Raw genomic sequence first — 23,399 nt, 5'->3', positions numbered from 1 at the left:
GGGCCGGAGTCGGTGCCATGCTGGCCATCATCAGCGCCACCCGCAGATGGTGGCCGCGGATCGACCGCCCCGCCCCGCCGCGCGACCAAGGGCGGTGACAGGCTGTGAATGGTCCGGACGGTGCCGGGACGCCGGCGAGCGAACCAGAATAGGAAGGGACTGGTCCAGATATGAGGCACCGCTGGGCGAACCGAAAAGGAAGGAACTGGTCGGGATATAAGGCACCGCTGGACGAACCAGAAAAGGCAGGGACTGGTCCAGATATATAAAGGCACCACCGGACGATCTAAAGGGAACTGGTCCAGGTGTAAGGTTCAGAGCGATGGAACGAGCTTAGATGGGCTAGCCATGGACGGCTCATGGAGCTTTATAGCGGCTATACCTAGGGAGAATTAGTGCTCTAAGTCAGCCCGGCCTCATTCTTTAGGCTGGTGTCACGTGGCACCGTCATTCTGTCAAACAATTGGCTTCTCAGCCAAAACTGCGCACAAGCACCGACCTATCGCTCTACTCTCCAGCCTTTCCCTATCCCAACTCAATGTTTCCCATAGACATCTATTAGTGGTGAGCTGACATTCGTTGTCTCACACAAAGGCAGTTCGTAGCCACACTGGAGACGCTGTCGCGACGAGGTAAGCTAGAGAAATGGTTCATGGCGGCATCATGACAAAGGCTGGGATCAGCGCCCCAAAGACCATAGGCTGCCAGCCGAATGGCGCTTAGCTTGTAGCATTTGCCGTTACAAAGAACTAGCCCACTTGCAAACGAGAAACAGCATTAAGCTGGTTAGCTGCGTTGGTGCAATCCATAATTGGACACGACAAAAAGTACGTGTATAGGTAGTTATATTGAAGCTAAGACCAAAAATCTCTTCAACTTTCTGACAACAATAATAATAATTCAAATGTAAATTGCATTTTGCATTAATGCGTAGAGGTTTCTGTAAATATGAATTTTAAAAAGACCATTCTGGACAATAACGTATATGCAACGATGTTGCAGGGCGCTGTGCGTGTATGAAATAAGTAATGCCATAGAAAACATGAATCTATGGCATGTTATCTATGGTAATGCCTAAACTTCTTGTGTATGATAGCATTCCTCTCTTCTTTGGTCACCTACACCTACTCGAAGCGACGCCCCTGGGGCACCTTTCCTTCACCGGGTGGCAGTGACACGGATGTTTTCCACAAACAGACTACATCAGTGAACTCACCTGACAAGTGAGAGCAATAACAGTAAGCTCACCTGAAATTAACTACCTACAGCAAAAGGCTCACCTGACGTTGTTACATAGCAGTGCTATATATAGGGCTGTGTGCTCACAGGAGAGTGACCGTTCCGTGCTTCTATCCTAAGGATACTGAAATCCTTCTCCTCCACGCCGCAACCCCCCTCCGGGCTGGACAGGCAACTTTATCTCATGCGGGCTGCTCCCTTGGAGTGGCACCGCTGCTCCCGAGGGAGCGCACCCCGTAGCCGGGTGCAGTGAGTGCCCTGGGGCTGGGTGGCCTGTCCTCCGGACGGGCTCAGCCCCGGCGACTCACTAGGGTGCCTGTCCAGACCAATGTCTCCCCCTATATCCTATCATCCTCCCGGCTCTGAAATGGTCTCATTGGACCGAAAGAGCCTAACCCAACAAAACAAAAAACAAAACAAACAGGAGAGTGACAGCGGCTGCAGCAGTGCGCTTACCTGACGGTGAGCTCAGTGTCTACGGTCAACCAGCTCACCTAGAGTGAGAGCGATATCCACTTCCATCAGCTCACCCGTCAGTGAGTTCAGTACTCCATGGTCAGCCAGCTCACCTAGAGTGAGAGTGATATCTATAAGCTCACCTGAGAGTGAGAGTGGCGGCGGCAGGCTGGCGTCGCCGTAGCCCCTGGCTCGGGCGTGGCGAGCCCGGTAGAAGAGCCGCAGCACGAGACAGATGAGGCAGCTCATCACAGTCAGGCCCATGAGCAGACCGAGCACAGTGGGTGTGTCTGGCTCCAGCAGCTCCGACAGCGGGTCTGACGGCCACCGGTCACCCGTCAGAGCCACACTCAGAAAACACTTTGAGAACATTTTTGAATAAGGGCTCATATGAGTGCCAAAACAGGGCTCAAATCTGTATGATTTTAAAATCGGGATCAGTTAGGCGCCCTTTTCGGGCTCAAAGTACATTAGCCCCGAAAGCGGCATCAGTTCGTCTTCCTTTTCGGGCTCAATTCGAGCTGCGTTTTAGGGCTTCCGTCTTTTGCTGTTTTCAGTGCCATGTGTTGGTGTACCTACCGCCGTGATTTCAAAATGAATGGTAAGTTATTAGTTATCAGTTATCGCTATCTTTTAGAAAAAATCAAGATGTTGATGCTCATGCCATTTTAATCCCTTATCAATTAAAATTGTGGTGGCATTTGTTCAGAAAAGGTCTGATCTACAATTGTGGCGCCGTTGATACGAATACGCACGGGTTTGATTATTCGTTTTTCTTGTATTTGCGCCACATGAAAGCATCATATCTGGATTCAGGATGTCAAATAGTGTAAGAATGTGCAAAATTTTTGTCTGGTTCTTCGTGATGATGTGATTGAAGCAATACTTTCAAGGGTAGGTAAGGATTTTGTTACTTGTTCGTAATGGTTATCTTGATGATCAACTAAAATTAATCCTAACCTTGCCTACTAACCTATTAAGTTAAACTTAGTACCAATACCTACCAACCTACAACCTATTTGGATCTTTCATATACTTATAACATGCTGCTGCTTCTTCTAACATGCTGTGGAATGCTGGTTGACATGATGGAATGCTGGTATGACAGTGTTCCATGTTTCAGAATTTTAGGTGAATAACCACACATGATGGGGAAAATATTTTCATCCTAAAATTATGACAAGTGGCTTTATTTCATCTTTGCTAAAAAAATATGTCAAAAGTTTGATTCAACAGCCAGCTGCCAGGTTACGCATGACTTGACAGTTGATGCATCTACTCTACATCATTTCATTTCAGATCCTTTGAAGGTTCTGACAAAATCTGAGGTAAAAAATGGCATTATGCAGTTTTGCGGAAAGACTAAATCTATCTCATTTTGTCTTCAGATTTTTTTTTTATTGGGACACCCAATTGAAATCCAATTTTAGAACACTGTGACACCATGCCTGTGTGCCAAGTAAGAGGAAGGGTCTACAAGTATACATCAAGATAACCAATTATGGACAAGTTGAGACTTGAGTCATGAGCTCTTATTTGTGGTTACAATACGGCTTCAACTGCATGATTTTGCACAACTTCCATACAGGCATCCAGACTGGAAAAGGTTCAAGTCCATACTGATTCTGGTGCTTGAATATGGCAGTTCAAAGATGGAAGGCATATGATGCTACAAAATGAAAAAAGTAATTCAACTTACAAAAAATAGGTATTCATATCTATCCTAAACTAAACTAACCTAAACTTACCTAACCTAATCCAACCCAACCCAACCACCCCAACCAGCCCAGCCCAGCCCAACCCAGCCCAGCCCAGCCCAGCCCAGCCCAGCCCAACCCAATCCAAAACCTACAGTCTAAAACCTAGAGCTAAAACCTGCAGCCCAAACTGGAAAACATCCATATGGTACGCCGGACGCCCGTGAAGCCGTCATGCGCCGAAGTTCGGCGCAAGCTATTTTGCAATTTGCGCTGAAATTTCTGCATTATTTGCGCCGAAGGTTAGTGCCCTTTTGCGTCAAAATTAAGCCACTTATACAAATAGCACGTTTACATCTGCTGGCCAAGGTTTTATAAACCAGACAGAACGCTCTGGGCCTTAACCACTCCTGACTCCCATGTTTGAGCGTCCAAATTAGTTGATGTTTCCATGGAAGCTGAATACCACAATACGTGTAGCGCACTGTAGCATCGTGCCGTTAAATAAGGCTCGGGACGGAAGTTCCGGGGTCACAAAAATTGGTGTGGCGGTGTTGTCGCGGCTGGCGGGCGCCAGCAAGGGGTTTAAGTTTACGACACCACTCTTGTTTCAGGAGAGGTGTCAGCGATTCGAGACTACTTGGGCATGCGGGCAGCGGGGTCGGCGTGGCTGCCTGCGGCTGCGGCCACACATCTTGGCGTCCTGGAGGCGGAGATGCTGATGGTGGCATGAGTCATCACTGGCTGCCCGATTTCCATGCTCCAAGACTCGCCGTGAGGGCCGAGGCGGGCGTCGTGCCGATGGAGAGATGAGGAGGGATGCGCTGGCATCGCGCCTACTGGCGAAGGCGCTCTCCCTCCCGTCGGAGGACCCGCCGCGTCGTGGCGGAAGCCCCCCCCCCCCCCCAACCGTGACTGAAGTCAGTGACCGGCTGGAGAGAGCGCGGGGGAGCGGTGTGGGACCACTGGAGTGGCGCTGCCCGCCGAGGCGCGCTTATCCACGAGACTGCCCCCGTAGACGCTAACAGACGGCGTCACGGTCCACCTGGACCTGCTGCCGATCGGGGCGTCCGCGACAGCGAGGAGGAGTGCTGCGGAGGCGTGCCTGGGAGCGCTCCCCCAGCGTGCGACGTGGGCCTGGGTCGACGGGTCTGCGACCGGGGGAGTAATAGGAAGGCGGCGCTGGGGTCCTCACCGAGCACCCAGACAGTACAACATTGGTACTGCGGGAGGCGGCGGGGAGGATTTGCTCCATTTACCGATCTGAGATGGTGGCGCTCAAGACGGCAAAGCAACATCTCCTGAAGCACCCGTCCTTCGAGGAAGACCCCATAATCATTTGCTCCGACTCGCAGGCGTCGCTGGCGACGCCACGAGGTGGACAAGTGGCCCAGACACCCCCCCCCCCCTCATCCCCTAGGTGCCGCCATCTGGGAGTATATGATGGCCCTAGTGGCTGTAGGGGGCCGAAGAATCCACCATAGAAGGAGGGCGGCGATAGCCCGATTAAGCTGGGCGTCCAGTGGAGCCTCGGCTCTATCATGGGCATTGGGCAAGGACTCTGCGAGCACCCCCGTCTCCTCCATCTTCGACGGCACTCCAGTCAGAAAGCTGTCCCCACCCGAGTTTCCCAGCAGCATGGGCCACATGAAACCGAACAGCGCCGAGCCGCTCGACGCTGAGGACCAGGCGAGAGTAACAGTGAAAAGGTGAAACGCTCGAAACGGCGCGCGCCGCCGGCCGAGGGCGCCGAGCCGGCCCAGGCCGGCTGCGGGTCAAACAGAAGCCGTCTCCGCGGCGGCCGCCCAGTGACAGCGACTCGGACTGACGTCGAGGCACCGCTGCCGCCTCCGCCGACCAACCCGCCGCCCAGCAAGGGCAGTTTGAAGGCGGCTGCGCCGGTGAAGGTGGCGCGGCCTGGCAGGGGCCGCGGCCGGCCCACTCCCAGCTACCCGTCCCGCGAGGTGCTCAGTACCACCGACTCGTCCGATTCTGAGGCAGCGCCGTCGGCGGGCCGCCGCCAGCAGTGACGACGACCGGCTGGCGGCGTTCGCGCGGGACTTGTCCGACTCCTGGTACTCGGACTTGCCGCCCAAACTGGACGCCGGCGGCGTGAGCACCAGCAACGCCAATAAAAAGTCCACCTTCATCCAGCTCTTCTCGCACCGTGTCAAAAGGACTACGCCGCGCGGCCGGCCGGCCAACTCGAATGAGCGCAGCGAAGGGCACACGTCCCCGACGGCGGCACTGGCGCCTCCCGCCGCGCCGCTGCCGGCGTTGCTGGCAACGCCGATCCAGGCCCATCGATTTCTACTGTTTTGTTGCCTACGTGCCGCTGCCGCCGCTCAGCCAGCACAATGGCGTGCTGGTGTTGCGCTGTCGGATCGAAAAGCGGCTCGTGCAGCGGACGGACGGGTGCGGCCCGCGCGATGAGCCGCCGCCGCACACCGAGCTGCGCCGCGCGGACGTGAAGGTGGAGCTGGCAGCGGCCTGCTCAGTCCCCTCAACGGCGTCGACCGGCTCTCCGGCGATTTGCGGTCAGAAACGCCGCCGCTTCTGGGACCAAGGTGTCAGAGCGCGGCGCTGCCCGTGAGACGTTAAGTTAGCACAGGCAATGTCGTCTGCACTCCTTGCAGTTCATGTTGAATACACAACCATGTTGCGAAGTAATAGGCGCCGGGTTTTTCAGTTCATAGAACTTTTTCCCTGGCTATTACACCCCACAACCGAACACTGACACCTTGCACAAGTATGACTGTGTGTATGAATGTTAATAAATACATGAACCAATGTTGTGTTTTCGGTTCCAGTACCTTCTTTGGGCACCTCGGCAACAAGTAAGTAATCCGTTAGCTTTGCCACACCTAAGATAGGCTCCCACGTTGTTATTTGCTCCCGGGTTAACATAAACCGGTTTAACGTGTAACTTTTGCATCCCGGCCAAAATTGCCGGGTTAACTGTCCCACCGCTCGAGACTGGCGCTAGGCTGGCCGAGCAAAAAAAAAGTTTGTCCGCGGCTTCGTCTTATTCGCAGCTGCTGGACACGGGGGAGGGGGGAGGAGGGGCTGCATCGGACGAAAAGCGGGCTCTGGTATTAACTGGATTTTTTTTTGCCAGCTGGCGCCGTATGGTGGCGCTAGCAGAGCTTCTTACATATCAATGCTAGATATAAAAGAATAAATATTTACCAATCAATTTTTCATTTAAAGCCATTTGAAATATTTATGTCCATCCTACTACCGCGCTTAGGTATATCTAAAATTAAATACCTTTCGTGCGTCGCCAGCTGGCCAGCCAGCTGACGCAATCCAGCTTTTACCAAAGCCCCGAAAAGCGATGACGTGAGCCCTAATATTGGCTTCACCACACAATTTGAGCCCTCAAACTGGAATCAGGTGAGCTCGAAAATGGGGATCAGGCTGAAAACTGGTATCATAGTGAGACTAGTTTTAGAGCTTGACACCGATAATGGGTACTGACTGAGCTCTGTTTCTGCGATCAATGATACCGATTTAAGGGATCGTATGAGCCCATGTGGCGCTAGCTCAGAAAGTATTCTCGAAATGTGCTGTCTGTTTTGAATATGGTACATTAGCCCGAAAACTGGTCTCTGAGCCCGAAAATCGGGACACTGTTTTCTCAGTGCACATAAAACCCACCAGACCCACCAGACCCGTCAGCCACACATCAGACATCCTTCAGAATCAACAATACCCGTCAGACACCCATCAGACACCCACCCACAAGATCCAACAGACCCATGAGAGATCTCATCAGACCCGTCAGGACCCATCGAACACCCACCAGATCCACCAGTAACGCCCATGAAGCACACCAGATCCTCAGACCCATCAGACCCCTCCATCAGACCCATCAGACCAGACCCACCAGACCTACCAGACCCATCAGACCCGTAGACCGTCCTGTCTATACCTCGCCTATCAGTCCCACTAGTGCCATCAGTCCCACATCAGACCCATCAGACCCATCATACTCATCAGAATCATCAGCCACCGATATAGGACACCAACCCAGTTAAGCTCATCAGCTAGAACAGGTGCCAGTCTCTCATCAGAATCAGCACTGCGGTTCTGCTAGCGCATAGCGGAAATAGCGGAATTGTCGGGTTCCAGGGGCTCACATCAGTATGTCCGCAGGTGAGCTAATAGTTTTCGTCATTGGAAAAGCGGTCGCGTCGAAGTAATTACCTCTGAACAAAATTGCATCTGCGCAGGAGCTCAATTTCCATTCATCTGACTTATAGATCGTATCCAATGGAATCTAAGCAACTATGTATGTAAGAATATACATGTGTTGCTTTACCAATTATTTCTCTCGACTGCTATCAGATGCGCTTATCGACTTTTAATACATTTTTATATTATACGGAAACACGGAGAGCAATGCGCTTCGAAGCATATGAATATTCTCTGTTGCCCTTTTTAGACTAAATATAGTTTGAGTATAGCATAACTGTCAGAAATGGATATCATAAATTTCATTTTCCGAGCATTAAATGTTCATTTTCATACTCATATTCAGTCAGTGATTATCATGGCTTCAACAGAGCAGAAAAATACGCTACACTGCACACCGTTCGCGTTAGATATACGCAACAAAACGATCAGAGTGGCGCACTATTAATCTTCAGTCTTCCGGTGGGAAGACATGACTGCACGTTCTTCGCATTGCCGAAGCAGGGAATCATGCCGAGTCCAGATAAGACAGTTCGCGGAGTTCAAACTGCCACTCGGCTTTCCATGCAGACTTATTTTTAGCCGTCCCCGTGAACACAGCGGGATCGCTACGGGAACAGCTAACACCTAGACAGTATGCGACACAGTGCTCTACTTTGCTTTGACTGCCAACTATTCTTCTTAGCGATGGATGCCAAACTTTCTGCCGAGCTCCCCCAAGAACGGATCCAGTGAAAGTAGCGCTGTTCAGCGAATGTCACGTCGTCTGTTGAGAGATAGCAAGGAGAATAAGGGCTCCCAGGAGAAGTTCGATGTCACTCTGTCGCCCAGCTGTTTCGTTTCAGCCTGGTGACCTAACACTTTCTAGAGTTATCTAGAGTTACAGCATTTAAGGACCCAAGGACTTCGCGACTTTAATGGCCCGATGACCTAATGATAAAATGAGCTATTCCATATGAACAATTAGCAGAGCCCTCAGAGCCTCCAGTATTTAGCACGGTCATAGGATGGATTCCTAACTTCCTTTTTAAACTTTTCTTGATTTGTGCATTTGTTGCTTATCGAACTATCTGCACTCTACACTGAGGAACATTAAAGACAAAACTAATACTATTTTTTAGGGAAACCTGTGAGCAAAGAGTGGCATTTAAGCATGCCTACTTTGACTCCTATACCTGTCTACTCATATACAGGGTTGGGCAGATAAATTGGGACAAAATACGTATTAGCATTTAAAACGCCGTAGCTTAGAAATTTGTAAACATAAGCATTTCAAATTTGGATCACATATTGTCACACCAATTTTACACATTTATCACCAAATATGGTCACCGTGGTCCACCTGCATCAGTCCTTGTCGGTGCCTGGACTGACTGCACGCGCGGCGAGATCTCCCGTCTGAAATGGCTCGTAATTGTAGCCGACTGGCACTGCTGAGGCTCGCCACAGTCACATGGGGACGTTCGTTAGACTCGCCCGCAAAAACGCCCCAGCAACCAGAACTTGTGTGGGCTGAGGTTTAATGAGGATTTTCGAGCATTTTCCCTTGGGTACAGTTTGCGGGATCCTCCGTTTCAGGAGATTTTGTATTTAATTTACTGTATGCTGGGGAGCTGACTCCTCGAAGAGCATCACCCCATGCAGGATGTTGCCTTCTTCCATCTTGTTGGTTCGAACTGCCGGAATAATGGTTAGGTACCCTGTAATGGCGAACCCCCTCCCGATTCCGTAAAATAAGGGGGCCCCACGTGACCGTCAGAGGTCACCGAGTGGAATGCCATCACCGATGTCTGCTGCATGTTTTTTGGAACTAAGATCACGTCTTCTGGGCTGGTTGCGATGTTACATGGTGTTTGCGGTTGTTCATATGTTCGGTTATGGGGATACCATCGTCAGAAATGACCTGCACGTGCTTGCTCGCTTCTCCAAGCCCTTCAAGAGGAAACAATCTTTTTAACGTCACAGCTGCTTCAACATCTATGTTAACAGGTTGATATGCATCAGTACATAAGAGTACATGTTTGAGGTGCTGGTATATCGCTTTCTCATGGCGCGGCTACCTTCGTTGTAAGCTCGCGCCACTGTTTTCGCGAGGATCCTCTGATTTAACTGAATTTTGCCCTTAAGCCCCCTGGAAAACCGGGGTAGCGGCCGGTGTCAGTGCAATAGGTATGTAAGGATGAGTCAATATCATCTCTTCCTCCAACGTTTACGTCTGTTCGATACACACTACTTTCAGCCATTTGATGGAGCATAATTAGAATATTGGCATGCATGTGCGCGCGGACTAAGTTGATAGTGGCTTGCCTAAGCCCACGTTCTGTGACCAGCCGACTAAAAATTACAACGCAACCTGTATAACATGGAAAAATATTCATTAGCCTATATTTATGTTCAAAAATTATCTTTATCACTAAAAAAATTGTCGTTTTGGAGGAAGTTGAAATTTGTCCCAATTTATCTGCCCAACCCTGTATTCCTTGCTATAAACGAGGAAAGGGGTAAGAAAAACGCTCGACGCATTATGCCAGCACCAATGACCCCTTTTATTCCCGACCACTCGCACAATTATACTCTTTTCCGACAGTCTCCCACCCGCATACCCGCCAATACCACATTTTGTTCATCCTTTTCTCATTGTTTAAACACCCCATCGCCCCAGATGTCAATACGGTCTGGTTAAATACCCATTCCTGCCCACAATATGCCCCGGGATCGACCGCCCAGCCCCCCTCTCCCCCTCCCCCTCCGCCCCACGGGACTCCGTCCGTCCCCTCCAGCCGGCCGGGCATACGGGACAATGCCCCGGAGGACTACTCACATTAATCAGTACCGGTGCCCGGGGGCCCGCGCGGCCCGCCAGGGGTGACGGGGTCAGGGGTCACCGTCGCGAACTGACCTTTGACACAGTACAGGTGACCGGAGTCGGCCTGGAACGGCGTGGCCTTGTAGTGTTCGCGACACCGGCAGACCGGTGTAGGGTCACCTGGGTCAGCGCGGCATTCAGCGTTGAGGTCGGAGAAGGCGCACACTTTGTCATAGCGGCACTGCTCCGACAGGTGCACCGCTGTAGGGGACAGGTCAGGGCAGGTCAGGTCAGGTCAAGGTTACACAGGCAGTAAATCAGCACCAGGCGCTTATCGGTGAACGATCATGTTGGATTGTGGCAAGGGTAGAGGAGGTGCATGTTTATAACGTCAAACAGTTAATTGAATGCAATGCTGCCATCAGAGATCAAATCACTCTGTCAAATCAAATCACGAAAGACTACGCTTCCAGAAGAAAAAAAATATATCAAGCATGTCAACAGCATGCTTCTTCTCCTTGGGCCTCGTTTCATAAAAGGAATTACTTACGGCGTTCCGTCAATTATGCCAGATTTGGCGTATTTGATGCCAATTCGGTTTCATAAAGCCGGAGACCGGAGTAATTCACGCCATCGAAAGTACGGAGCTTCATTTACGGCAAATGCTCGATTCCGGACCAATTGATGCCATTTGGGTTTCATAAAACGACGTAATTAACGCCAAATATTTTATCAAGCTCTTGATATCAGTAGTGTAAACTACGCACAAAAATGTTGCGTGATTTTGAATTATTGTGAAGATTCGAAGCTAATTTTTAATATATTTTATAATGTTGAGCCCGCTGAGGAAGAAAGAACAGCCAAAATGAGAAAAAGAAACTGCAAATCTTCTGTACCAGTCGCTTTTTGTGGCCACTATCGGAATTTTGTTTATTCGCCGCGCCGCGCCACTTTCGTAGTTAGGCACTTCTGCTTAGCTGGCTTTCTGCTGTTTTTAATATATTGTTTTAATAAAGGATGGTCATCAATATAAATTTTGTTTTTTCATACATAATTTTTAAGATTTAAATTCAACATAATTGTTTTATAAATTCTTGTAAAAAAATAAGTGTTGGCATGAAATTGTAATTTGTAGGACGCTTGATGAATTACGGTAACTACGCAAATGTGCTTAGTTACGGAGGTGTAAACAATTCCAGTTGTGGCTTTGTGAAACGGATTTATTTGCGCTCCGTAGTTTGAAAGGGTGTGAATTACGGAAAAGTGTAAGTTACGGCAGAGTTTTATGAAACGATGCCCTGCACGCATTAGCACCGTGTTGACTTAACCTTCATACCTACATCTACAAGCCTTATCTGCTGTCTCGACTTCGACATTTCGCGTCAGACATACATAGAGGCGGCGGCTTTTGTGGAACAATGCGGGATATGTGTATTAGTAAGCCGACCACCGGAGCGGATAATGGAAGAACAACACCGCCGAGGGAGCTCTTTGTCGGCGCTAAATACCCGGAGATAGTGGCTGGCGACAGTGATTGGTGGACCCACACACATCAATACGGCTGGCTTTTCGCTGTGCGGCTTAACCCGGCAGTTGCTGGGGTATTTCGCCACCCACCGTTTGCTGGGGGGGGGCGTTAAACGCCCCCAGCCGATAACTCGAGAACAAATAGGCGCAGCGAAACGCACGAGGCGGCAAACGAAAGAACGCGACGAGATGCTTCAGATGAGTACTTTAAAGTTGAATTTTGAGGTCACAGGTCAGGTCAAGGTCAGGTCAAACACCTGAAATCGGGCTTTCAGTAGCATGGACTTCAGGACTTCGCAATGGGCGCCTCTCGTCATAAACTCTGTCAAAACGGTGCACAATCCATCATATAAGGCCTACAAGAGTGTCAGCTCCATGCAGGGGTCAGTCAAGCATAGGTCAGGGTCAAGGTCAGGTCAACCGGGCAGGCACATATCCCCGAAAATAAAAACTGATATTCGCAGCCTGTGACACATGTTTTATGGGTAATTTGGGGCGTAGAACACGATGGTGACATTCATTTTATCATATGTGTACGTGTTTGGCTAAAAAAGTTCAATTTCAGAAATTCATGTATCATGATCGTGAAGTAGTCACGAGAAATCGCCAAGATTCAGTTCAAGATTTTGGAAAATGCGGAAGGAACGATAATCAATAATCGAAGATAGCCATTTGATTCTCCATGGTATTGGCAGTCTAATGGCGTTTACGGCATGTCTATATGTCTATTCTGTGATTTTATATGATTTTTTGGACATATGCCGTTTTTGGTCGAAAACTCAGAAATCATGACGTCACTAAAACCTCGATATCTCAAAAATTTTCCGACCGATTTTTTTGAAACTTTGTCACAATAAACTTCAATCAATTCCCTACAGGTACCTAAAATTTGGCGCGCCTGCGGCGCGCCGTTTTTATGCTATGGCCCGGCGAAAAAAGTGGGGGCGTTTAACGCCCCCCCCCCCAGCAACTCGCGGGTTAAGAGTATGGTGCCATTAAATGGGACGAGTCGGGAGGTATTTCGTTATAAATATATCTTATATCGAAAGTTCAAAGCAACCTCTTGTGCCTCGTTCGGTGTAGGTAAAGATGTGTTATGAACAGCGTACCGCATTTTGAATCAAATTGCTGCAGGCAGACGTCTCGAGAATCGAGATTACATCAAATATTGATTACATGGAATTCAAACAGACGAGTGTCTGAATATTGGTTCTGTCCTGGTTGATCTCTAATTTAATTAAATAATGCACCCATTATTCATCATTTGTGCAGCACCGTTTGAATCGAGCTCAATTCAAAGCACAAGTGATGAAATCCTGCGCCGGATTTTCGAAAACCCCCCAAACATTGTAAAGCATTTCTACATTGTAATCAGATGCAGTTGATAGTCAATCAGAATTTTAGGACTTCATAACTTTTGATTGGGCTCCATCTCATCCACCACAATGCCTTTGAGATTTATTGATGTCGGCATGTGCCGCGAACCATGAGTTATACCGATCGATGGCGACATAAAATATAATTTCACACTTATAAGGTGTCGGCGCTTAGGCCAAGTGTCTAACAAATCACTTCTTTTGACACTCAAATCTGTGCAGTCTGTTTGCGAGGCAACGGGTGGAAACAAGAAAGCCAGTAAAGCTGGGTCATTCTCACGGTGGAGTTGTTTGAAAATTGGTGTCCAATCAACGGCTAGTTTCATGTTTTGCTATTACCGGGAAATATGCACTTTGATGCTTTTTAAAGAAATCGTGAATTGGCAATGTTGTGGCCTATGGTATTTGTAGGCACATACGCGTACAGTGGGGAGCTATCAACTCAGCTGTGGAATTTTCACCTTTTCCACAAAATAGACCCGATAGGCATTATCACAAGTGTATTCGCGGCCATTGGGGCGACGTAAGAAAAGAAGAAAACAACTGGCCCCAAGAACTTTAAATTATCAGTTAGCATGCACCTTTTCCTGGATATGTAGAGAATTTACCATTAATTGTTAGAGAAAATTGCATTTAAAATCTTCCATTTATGCTTTTTTCATCGTTTGCACAGTATGTTCTTTTACTAAGCTAGAAACACTAATTAGAAATAGTTCCCGCATCATCAAGAACAATAGGGAAGGCTTGAAGTGAATACAATAATCTAAACGGTTTTGTAATCCATGTGAAGACACTTCTAAAATTGCCTGTAGAAATATTAAAGGCAAAAGTTCAACTTTTTCACAAGACGGATGGCTATAAACCTATTCAACGTGTGACAACTCAGCCGGTATATCGTCGCCTACAGCCCAGCTTTCCCTAGTGACCGATAGAAGCGCTGCTATCGATGTCCGCCCGTGCCGCCTAACGCTATCTATGCGCTCACTTTTCTCACAGAAGAGGCTGTCGATGAGCTCACATTTATCATAAAATAGACTGTCGATGGGCTCACATTTATCATAAAATAGTTTGTCGATGAGCTCACATTTATCATAAAATAGACTGTCGATGAGCTCACATTTATCATAAAATAGACTGTCGATGAGCTCACATTTTCCACAAAATAGAATGTCGATGGACGGTGAGCTCACCTTTCTCGCCAGTACACCCAGTCTCTCACCTCGCCTCTTTCGCAGAACAGAATGTCTCTCACCTCACCTTTCTCGCAGAACTGAATCTCTCTCATCTCACCTTTCTCGCTGACTGTCTTTCACCTCACCCTTCTCACAGACTGTCTCTCATCTCACCTTTCTCGCAGAACACCCAGTCTCTCACCTCACCTTTTCTCACAGAATGTCTCTCACCTCACCTTTCCCGCAGAACAGACTGACCCTCACCTCACCTTTCTCGCAGAACAGGCTGTCGATGACCACCGGGTACTCCCGGCTGCACTCGCACCGGTGTGAGGTGGTGTTGCAGAAGGCATGCTGAAGGATGCCACTGCACACCGTCAGGCAGTAGTCTCCGATGTAGGTCGAGCTTCGCGAACCTGTGGCACACAAACGGCACGGCTTAAATACGCATTACATAACGCATGGATGTGGTAAGTAAATCGAATCCGACACGAACTCGCTGCTCCAAAGGCAGTATACGGCGCATATTTACATGGCGGATAAAATTAAATATGAATAGTAAACAAGATATGGATCCGACATGGCTTAGGCTGTATAGTATGGGGGCAGCATAGCACAAGTCTCGTCAAAATAAAGCACAAGCGCGACATGGTTTTAACGAATACGACGCAGCTCGCGAAGTCGCGTCAGACGGTGACGCAGTTACGACTGAAACCGCCATCATGAAACAGCGCAGATGGGAGCGTCAGCCAGCCACGGCGCAGAAACAACACGACGCAGCACTGTCCACAGCGCCGCGGTAAATCAATGACGGCATTCGGATGCGGATGACGATTTTCGGTTTCACACCAAATAACCGAATTTTTTAGCCTACTTGCAGACACAAACCCATAATTCATGTCCCTCACGTCTCTCCGTCTATATCTCTTTGACAATCCCCAATTTGCTTGAATTGATACTTGGAGACCTTCCTTTACGCCTGCTGGAGCACTCGTTTAGCATATTGGCTGTCAGCAGGTCGAGTTTCCGCCGCACCGCTTTCGCGGGATTAGCTGCAGCGAGTCTGCGGAGCAGCCGGTCGGCACGTTTTCAGACTCATCAGACGCGCCGATGGCCCACTTGGCCGCCATCCGGGCGCGGTTCGCTCGGCTCGTCTCGGGGATTTATCATATATTCCGGCCGCCGTTCCCGACACCGCCTGTGACGTCACCAGCCGCTGTTTTCAGACTCTCGGCTGGGGAATAACGTCGGTGTTGGGTTATAGTTTTTGGGTTCAGTATCTATTAGGAATTGAGTTATGCAGATGGAATGAACCGCATGGCCTTCACGCTTTTGTCTGGGCTCGTACATTTTTTTAGTGCCATACTGCAAAGGTGCTGTTTCAGATACTATAGTTTAGTTTCTTATCTCAGGCAGCCTCGGTCAGCTTCGTGAATCAAGACATTTCTGGTATACTGTAAGCCTATTGTTATTCTAAGTTTGATTCAACAAGTGATATCACTCGTTCAGCGGCACCCAGACAAACATCCACCGTCTTTTCGGCAGTTTATTCTGCCCAAATCAAAACACGGAAACTCTCCCGCCATTGGCGGCGAATTTCCATCAGTTGGCGGATCGTCGGCCGCCGTCCGTCGCGCGGTAAAAAGTCTGCCGGGCCGGCCGTCGATCGTCGTTCTGCCGGCGGCGACGCTGCAGCGTAGCCTGCTGCGCTGGAGATCGCCAGAACTGCTGGTCCGGTCCGGCTCGCTGAACGACGGGCTAATGGATTTCCGATGCCACTGGCGCTACTAAACCAGTTACTGCGCCGCCCGTCAAGTCACCGGACTGTGGGCTCTGGTCAGGAGATGGCTGGCTGCTCTGGCGGCTCATGGTCGGGAATGGTAGGGAGAGGGACAGAGCGCTGCTATACCTACGGAATTATCTACCAGACCAGCGCGCAGCTTGATACTGGGAACGCCTTACCAATAATCGATTGCTTCGATCATCTGCTGGTTGTCTTCGATGAACCAGTTCACTGACGTTTAACTTGACTTTTATGTTTTGTGGCTGAATCCTTGTCAATATAATGAGCCAAGGCTGACCACGAGTGGTGAATGACAAACCTGTCAAAGCCTTTCATTTATAAGTATACTCATAGCGGGGCTTGTACACAAGTCCCGCACTCACTACGGCCTTTGTCGCTTGTTACTGTCTGTAGCAAGCGTTGCTATACAGTCAGATCAACATAATTGGCTGTCTTGAAAGACCTGTCCGAAGTCATTGTTAACAGAGTGTATGGTCAATGAGCATGCGAAGTGGTCGTTTTCATAATGTAGCAAATAATTTCGTGTTAAGGACAGTTTTTTTGCGAGTGAGCCCAGCTCGTCACCCTTCCTAACTATAATGCAAGGCTGCTCGCGCTGCCATTGCAGCTCACAACTAAATATTGTAATCTTACATAGGTTTCCACATACACTGGCAAAGTCAATGGGGCATTTGTCGGTATAGGAAACTACTGCTTTCTTCTTTGTTTTTTTTTTGTCTTTTTTGGTTATAGAAAGTAAGCTAGATTGCTTTCATATAATCTGAATCGAATCGCAGAGCAACGTATATGGGCACGAATTTCGAAGAGATTTAGGAATTAGAAGAATTTTTTGTGGAGCATGATCACTACTCATTGCCCAGTCGCGTGCAATACGCCTATCTGGATTAACATAAGCTATCGCGACAAAAGAAAATCACTTGACTGATGTTCAATTTTCTGACAATGCAAAGCTGAAGGCATTATTCTTAAATCAAAAGGTAGGTATAGAAAAAATAACAGAACCTATATCTAAGAGAATTTCTTACACCAAAATACCCAAAGCTTGTTAGTATAAATATGATTCTTTTTTTTTTTTGAAACCACAGACAATTATATTCGAGCTAATGACCTGCCAACTGCACTGGCGTTAAGTACCCTATTGCATAACAATTTGTTTCAAACGATCACTACTACCCTGGCTTAGTGATCCGCGCCTATCAACTCCAGCTAAAATGTACAGATCACAGCAGACTCCAGAGCCCATGTCGGGTCCCGATACGCCCACCCATGTCACGGCCGAATCCCCGTACAGACAAGTTTGGCCGACCTTTAACCGGATTTGGCTGGGATTCACAGTCTGCAAGAAGTGAACGTGCCGCGGAAGCAGAATGGTTGACTGGGTGGAGTGATGAACAGAAATGGCGAGATGATATTCAAATTATTTGTGCTTGACGTAACGCATGTTGAAGCACCACATGAAGATGCACACAGCCTCATAACAATGCATTCGTTCTCACTAGTCACTTCTCACTACAAATGGGCGAATACTCGTAAGTTCACGCTTTCTGTCACAATTTAATAAACTAATTTTACTTAACTGCAATGAGCATGCGATCAATACAACACCCCATCAAATGTGACGCTTTCCAATAGGGTGTGTCATCGAGGGGGTGATTCTCGCAGAATCAAACGCCGTAAGGTTTTTCCTTGGCACATTGATCAATAATGAATTTTCATCCATATCCGAGTCCACCAAAATTAAAATTCGTGCGGCGCCAGCCGTTCAAAATTTTGGCGCCCGGCGTTGCAGTCTCCAATGCTGAGCGTCACCCAGCACTGCGAGTAACACCAAGTATTGTAGGAGGTAATAATGCAAAATAACTACCGCTGAAAATGATGTTTTTGAGCGCTTCTAAGGCTGATTGTTGCAAAAAGCATGTCCTTAGAGTGTCCAATTACTGTTTTTATTGTGCTCAATGAATTAAATCGAGCATGGCTTCTGAAACTAAAGAAGAAGCTGCCCGATTTTGAGAAGCGGGCGGGGTGGAGGCGGAGACGGCAAGTGACTCAGATTCGTCTTCTGAAAACACCGACTCCGTGGCATCCTCTGGGCGGTGCTTCTTCTTCTTCTTCTTCTTCAGCATGTCATCTCGTGTGACCTGGCCCGTCTCCACCAGGAAGTCCCGGATGAGTCCAGCCTCGGTGGAAAGGATCTCCCTCAGCGTCGGCAAAGGGCCCCACGGGCGGGTCCGTGGCCCCTGGTAGGCGGGGTAGTCGACCAACAGGTGTTTGGCCGAGTCCGGTTCGTCGCAACGGACTTTCTCGTCAGACTCGGCCGGACCAAGTCGGAATCGGGTGTCTCCGGTGAGTGGGGAGCAGCTCACGCGGAGCTGTGCCACTGTGATCGACGCTCGGCGGCCCAGTTCTCTCTCCGTGGCCCAGAGCGCCACATCGTCCGCATTCGCAGATGTGTACCTCCAGTTCCCGAGCCGCAGTTATAGCCGGTCATACGAGCCTGCAGGGTTAGCGTCCGATGGCTGCGCTGGTCCTTCAGGAAGACAGCCTCCTGCTGAGTGACTGTGGGCGATGAGACTTGTGCACCTGCTCTGAGAGTTGCATTTGCATTTGGCGATATCCAGTTGTTGAATTATGCAGTGGCGGCGCTTTGCTGGTTCCCTGTGTCGTGCTATAACTGTCGTATGGGTATTTCCTAATCAGCTACGTTTTTTTCGCCTCGTGAGTTATGATCCGGATAGCATAGGGCCCTGCCGAAAGTGACACGGCCGCGTACAAAACATTTCGTGATAGGACAGCCGGCACTTTTGTCCCAACAGCGACTGCTGACTAAAGCAGAGGCCTTCAGTTATGTCAGGTGGCTGAGTGCTCAAAGAAGAAATCCAACAAATAGTGCATTTAGGGCCGTGGCGAAAAAAAAGGACAAGGCAACTCTGAACTAATGAAGGAATCCCTGTTCGCGATCTATGTAAAACACACAACGAAAGTGATCAAAAGGGACTGCTATAAGCCCTACAGACAGCCCTACAGACTTCTGAACAAAACACCAGAGACACAGGAAGGAACAAAGCGCCGCCACTGCATAATTCAACAACTCCTGGATATCGCCAAATGCAAATGCAACTCTCAGAGCAGGTGCACAAGTCTCATCGCCCACTGAGTCACTCAGCAGGAGGCTGTCTTCCTGAAGGACCAACGCAGCCATCGGACGCTAACCCTGCAGGCTCGTATGACCGGCTATAACTGCGGCTCGGGAACTGGAGGTACACATCTGCGAATGCGGGCGATGTGGCGCTCTGGGCCACGGAGAGAGAACTGGGCCGCCGAGCGTCGATCACAGTGGCACAGCTCCGCGTGAGCTGCTCCCCACTCACCGGAGACACCCGATTCCGACTTGGTCCGGCCGAGTCTGACGAGAAAGTCCGTTGCGACGAACCGGACTCGGCCAAACACCTGTTGGTCGACTACCCCGCCTACCAGGGGCCACGGACCCGCCCGTGGGGCCCTTTGCCGACGCTGAGGGAGATCCTTTCCACCGAGGCTGGACTCATCCGGGACTTCCTGGTGGAGACGGGCCGGGTCACACGAGATGACATGCTGAAGAAGAAGAAGAAGATGAAGAAGAAGAAGAAGAAGAAGCACCGCCCAGAGGATGCCACGGAGTCGGTGTTTTCAGAAGACGAATCTGAGTCACTTCCCGTCTCCGCCTCCAGTTCCACCCCGCCCGCTTCTCAAAATCGGGCAGTTTTTTTTTCTTTAGTTTCAGTAGCAATGCTCGGTTTAACCCTCGCATGTGTGCGGCGTTTGCCAGCTTCTAATGTGTAGGGGGGGGGGGGGTCGGTTGGACCCCCCCTTGCCGTTTGGCCCCTGATCGAGCTAGAGCTTCGCGGAAAAAACGAGCGTGTTGCCCGTGACGAGAGGAAGCCGATGATACCCAATTTTAAGGTCCTAGGTCATTGGTTGACCTTCCAGGTCAGGTCAATGACCCAAAGTCGGGAAAATCGGGACCTGTTAGAAAGTCGTAAAGTGTGGCTGCTAAGAGGTTTTTCGGGGTGCTGATCACGAATATCGTGTTAGTTTTGATCACAGATGATGTCTTGAAGCATTTAGACCAGGTCGGGTCAGGTCAGGTCAGGTCAACCAGTAGGCGTCGTGACGGGTATTCGTAGTACGTGTCAACCGCCTCTGACAGCTTCGTAACATGTTACAAAGTCACCAAAACTACTTCGTAAATGTTCAAATGGTTGCTAAATTCGAATTCAGCTCCAAAAACTAGCCTAGAAACATGTAAAACTCGAAAAAGTGACCCGAGGTCACCCGAGGTCACCAAAGGTCAATGACCTGACCTGACCTTCAGGTGACCTTGACACACACGGGAGTAACATCAAATCACATGTTTGAACGTTTGAAACCACGAAAAGCATGCAAACACGCGGCTAGTGCGAGCCGACATACGCAAAATCGCGATTCCGGCCAAACATGGTCTCGGAAAAGAGGTCACAGGTCAAAGGTCATTTGGTTCAGGGTCATGAAAATTTCAGGGTAGGTGTAAAATTGATCAATGCGAGGGTACTGAAAGTTTCGTCGCGATCGGCCGCTTTTTACGCGAGTTATTCGCGAAAAACCATGGGGGGTCCATCCGACCCCCCCCCCCCCTACACATGCGAGGGTTAATTCATTGAGCACAATAAAAACAGTAATTGGACACTCTAATGACATGCTTTTTGCAACAATCAGCCTTAGAAGCGCTCAAAAGCATCATTTTCAGCGGTAGTTATTTTGCATTATTACCTGCTGCAATACTTGGTGTTACTCGCAGTGCTGGGTGACGCTCAGCATTGGAGACTGCAACGCCGGGCGCCAAAACTTTGAACGGCTGGCGCCGCACGAATTTTAATTTTTTGCAAAAACGGTTGCTATGCCGTGTGTTTGCAGGTCTCAGTGCCAAGGAATTTCTTTACGGCATTTGGTTCTGTTACTGATGACACACCCTACTTTCCAATCCTTCAGTTTTTTATTGCGAGTGTTGGCTGAGCAAGTCCAAATGATCAACCATTCAATCATGTTCACTACGCTGCCAACGTCGGACATCATTTTCGTGTGTACTCTATCGACTGCAACTCCACACATTGAAAACAAAATAGCCAAGCCACAATTTCATTGACTGTCTACACAAGACACACACGCGAAGGGGTCCGTCGCTGACGCCACAATGTACTCTTTGGGAGGCACGGCTGGGTCTAGACACCTTCATTACCCTGATAAACACAGGAGGCCGGTGTTTGAAAACACAGTGCAAGCACAGGTAGCCGGTGAGACGCCGCCGCCGCCGCCACTCGATCAATTGTTGATGTGACGCCTGTTGCCTCGCTACCGGGCCGGCCCCGCGGCTCCACTCCCACGTAATAAATTAGCGCCGGACGCACGCAAGACCGCCTGAAGTCGGCCTTATTTGAGGTACGAGCTCGTGTTCCGTGCATTAGGGGCGGTGATAATGGCTGATCAAGTCGTGGGACGGTATCGACCAGGAGAGTCCAGCGTGGTTTTTCCACGTGAGGCTAGCGTGCAGTGCACGTAATGCGCGGGTGATCTTCCACAAAACGTATAGACTGAGTGCATTTCAGAGTGACATAAATAAACACTATGGGGATGTCGGTAGAAGGCATGATTAACAATCGATTCCGACGAAATAAAGTTGGAGAGGAAAACTCTTGCTATGGTTTTCGTTATGAGGATATTAAACGTATATAAAACAGAGAAAAATGTTTCGTATTTTCAAATTGAGGACCGCAGAGGATACCAAAAAGCATTTATATCTGCCACAAAGCTGGTATCAGTTAGGGACAGTTTTCCTTGAGCAGCTTTTGATGTATGAAATTGAAATATAAAGTCATTGAAGGAGTGAGAGAGATGGAGAGATGGAGAGAGAGAGAGAGAGAGAGAGAGAGAGAGAGAGAGAGAGAGAGAGAGAGAGAGAGAGAGAGAGAGAGAGAGAGAGAGAGAGAGAGAGAGAGAGAGAGAGAGAGAGAAAGAGAGACAGAAAGAGGGAGAGGGAGGAAGGGAGGGAGAGAGAGAGAGAAAGAAAGAAAGAAAGAAAGAAAGAAAGAAAGAAAGAAAGAAAGAAAGAAAGAAAGAGAGGGAGGGTGAGAGAGAGGGGAAGGGAGAGAGAGAGAGGTGAGGTAGAATATGCGCGCATTCTTTTGTGTGTCTGTCTGCGGTTGCCTGTGTGTGTGACACTGGGAAAGAGGGATGAGATAAAGTGGAAATCGATGAGGGTCCAATTGCTCTGCTGGGAGCCGCTGATGGCTTCCCGGACCGTTGGCGGGCCATTCGCCGGCCGTGGCCACCCTTACCGTTATACGACTGAGAGCCGGAGTGTTCGGGCCGGTCGTCGCCGCGCGCTCGGAGTGCCACGTGAGAGAAGAAGAGCGGCAGCACCACCACGGCGCTGAACAGACAGTCGCCGCGATCCATGGTGTTCACCACACCAATCTCTCTGAGTGTTCCTCACAGCCGGTCTGTACCCCCCGCTGACTGACTGGGAGGGTGAGGACTCGACACACAACTGTCCACACTTCTTCTCCCGCGCCGTCGGACCTCGTCTCCCTCACAGTACACCTCAGTCTCTCGCCGCCACTGCCACACACCCCTGTCGACAGCCCGCGGACGACTGGCTCTCGGGCGCGCTGCAGCGCCAGGAGACGAGCCGTCGCTGCCGTCGCCGGCACCGACGATACCACGCGTCGGGGATGCGCGCACAGCACGCGACGCGTGTGGTAACGAGGATGGATCGCGCGTGGATCCGATCCACCGGTATTGGCGGGGACTGCGGGGACGTAATGAGGATACGATGGATCCTATCACTACCACCTGGGCGGTGTTTCACGGGCTGCTGCTACCACGCTGCTATCAAATTGCGCGAGCTGACGTCACACTTGTGGTAGTGTTGGAGCAATGGGCCTGTTGATGTATCCATGGAAACCCAATTTGACAAGTCGTAAAATCGGCGTGCTGCTATCACCGGTGAAACAGGGCCCTGGTGCTGTTGACGCTCCAGCCGTATCGTGCGTTATTTGGTCACGAAGGAGGGCGGCAATGTTGCTACTTACTTTATGACATAAATATACATTA

General features: G+C 49.5%; 1 protein-coding gene across 1 annotated transcript; it reads right to left on the bottom strand.

Annotated features, from left to right (window-relative positions):
* Window positions 1-1,838: 1,838 nt before the first annotated feature.
* LOC122364898 lies at window positions 1,839-22,833 on the bottom strand (the record flags this gene model as incomplete). Its single annotated transcript, XM_043335700.1, has 4 exons — window positions 22,622-22,833; window positions 14,740-14,886; window positions 10,489-10,656; window positions 1,839-2,012 (listed from the first exon to the last, which is right to left on the bottom strand). Coding segments are annotated over exons 1-4 (610 nt in total), but the record flags the coding sequence as incomplete, so codon positions are not given.
* Window positions 22,834-23,399: the final 566 nt, after the last annotated feature.

Source organism: Amphibalanus amphitrite, unplaced genomic scaffold (genome assembly GCF_019059575.1).
Source record: "Amphibalanus amphitrite isolate SeventyFive unplaced genomic scaffold, NRLGWU_Aamphi_draft 000706F_arrow, whole genome shotgun sequence".
Classification (NCBI taxonomy): Eukaryota; Metazoa; Arthropoda; class Thecostraca; order Balanomorpha; family Balanidae; genus Amphibalanus; species Amphibalanus amphitrite.
Note: the sequence above shows the minus strand (reverse complement) of the source record. Positions and strands in the feature narration are given on the sequence as shown.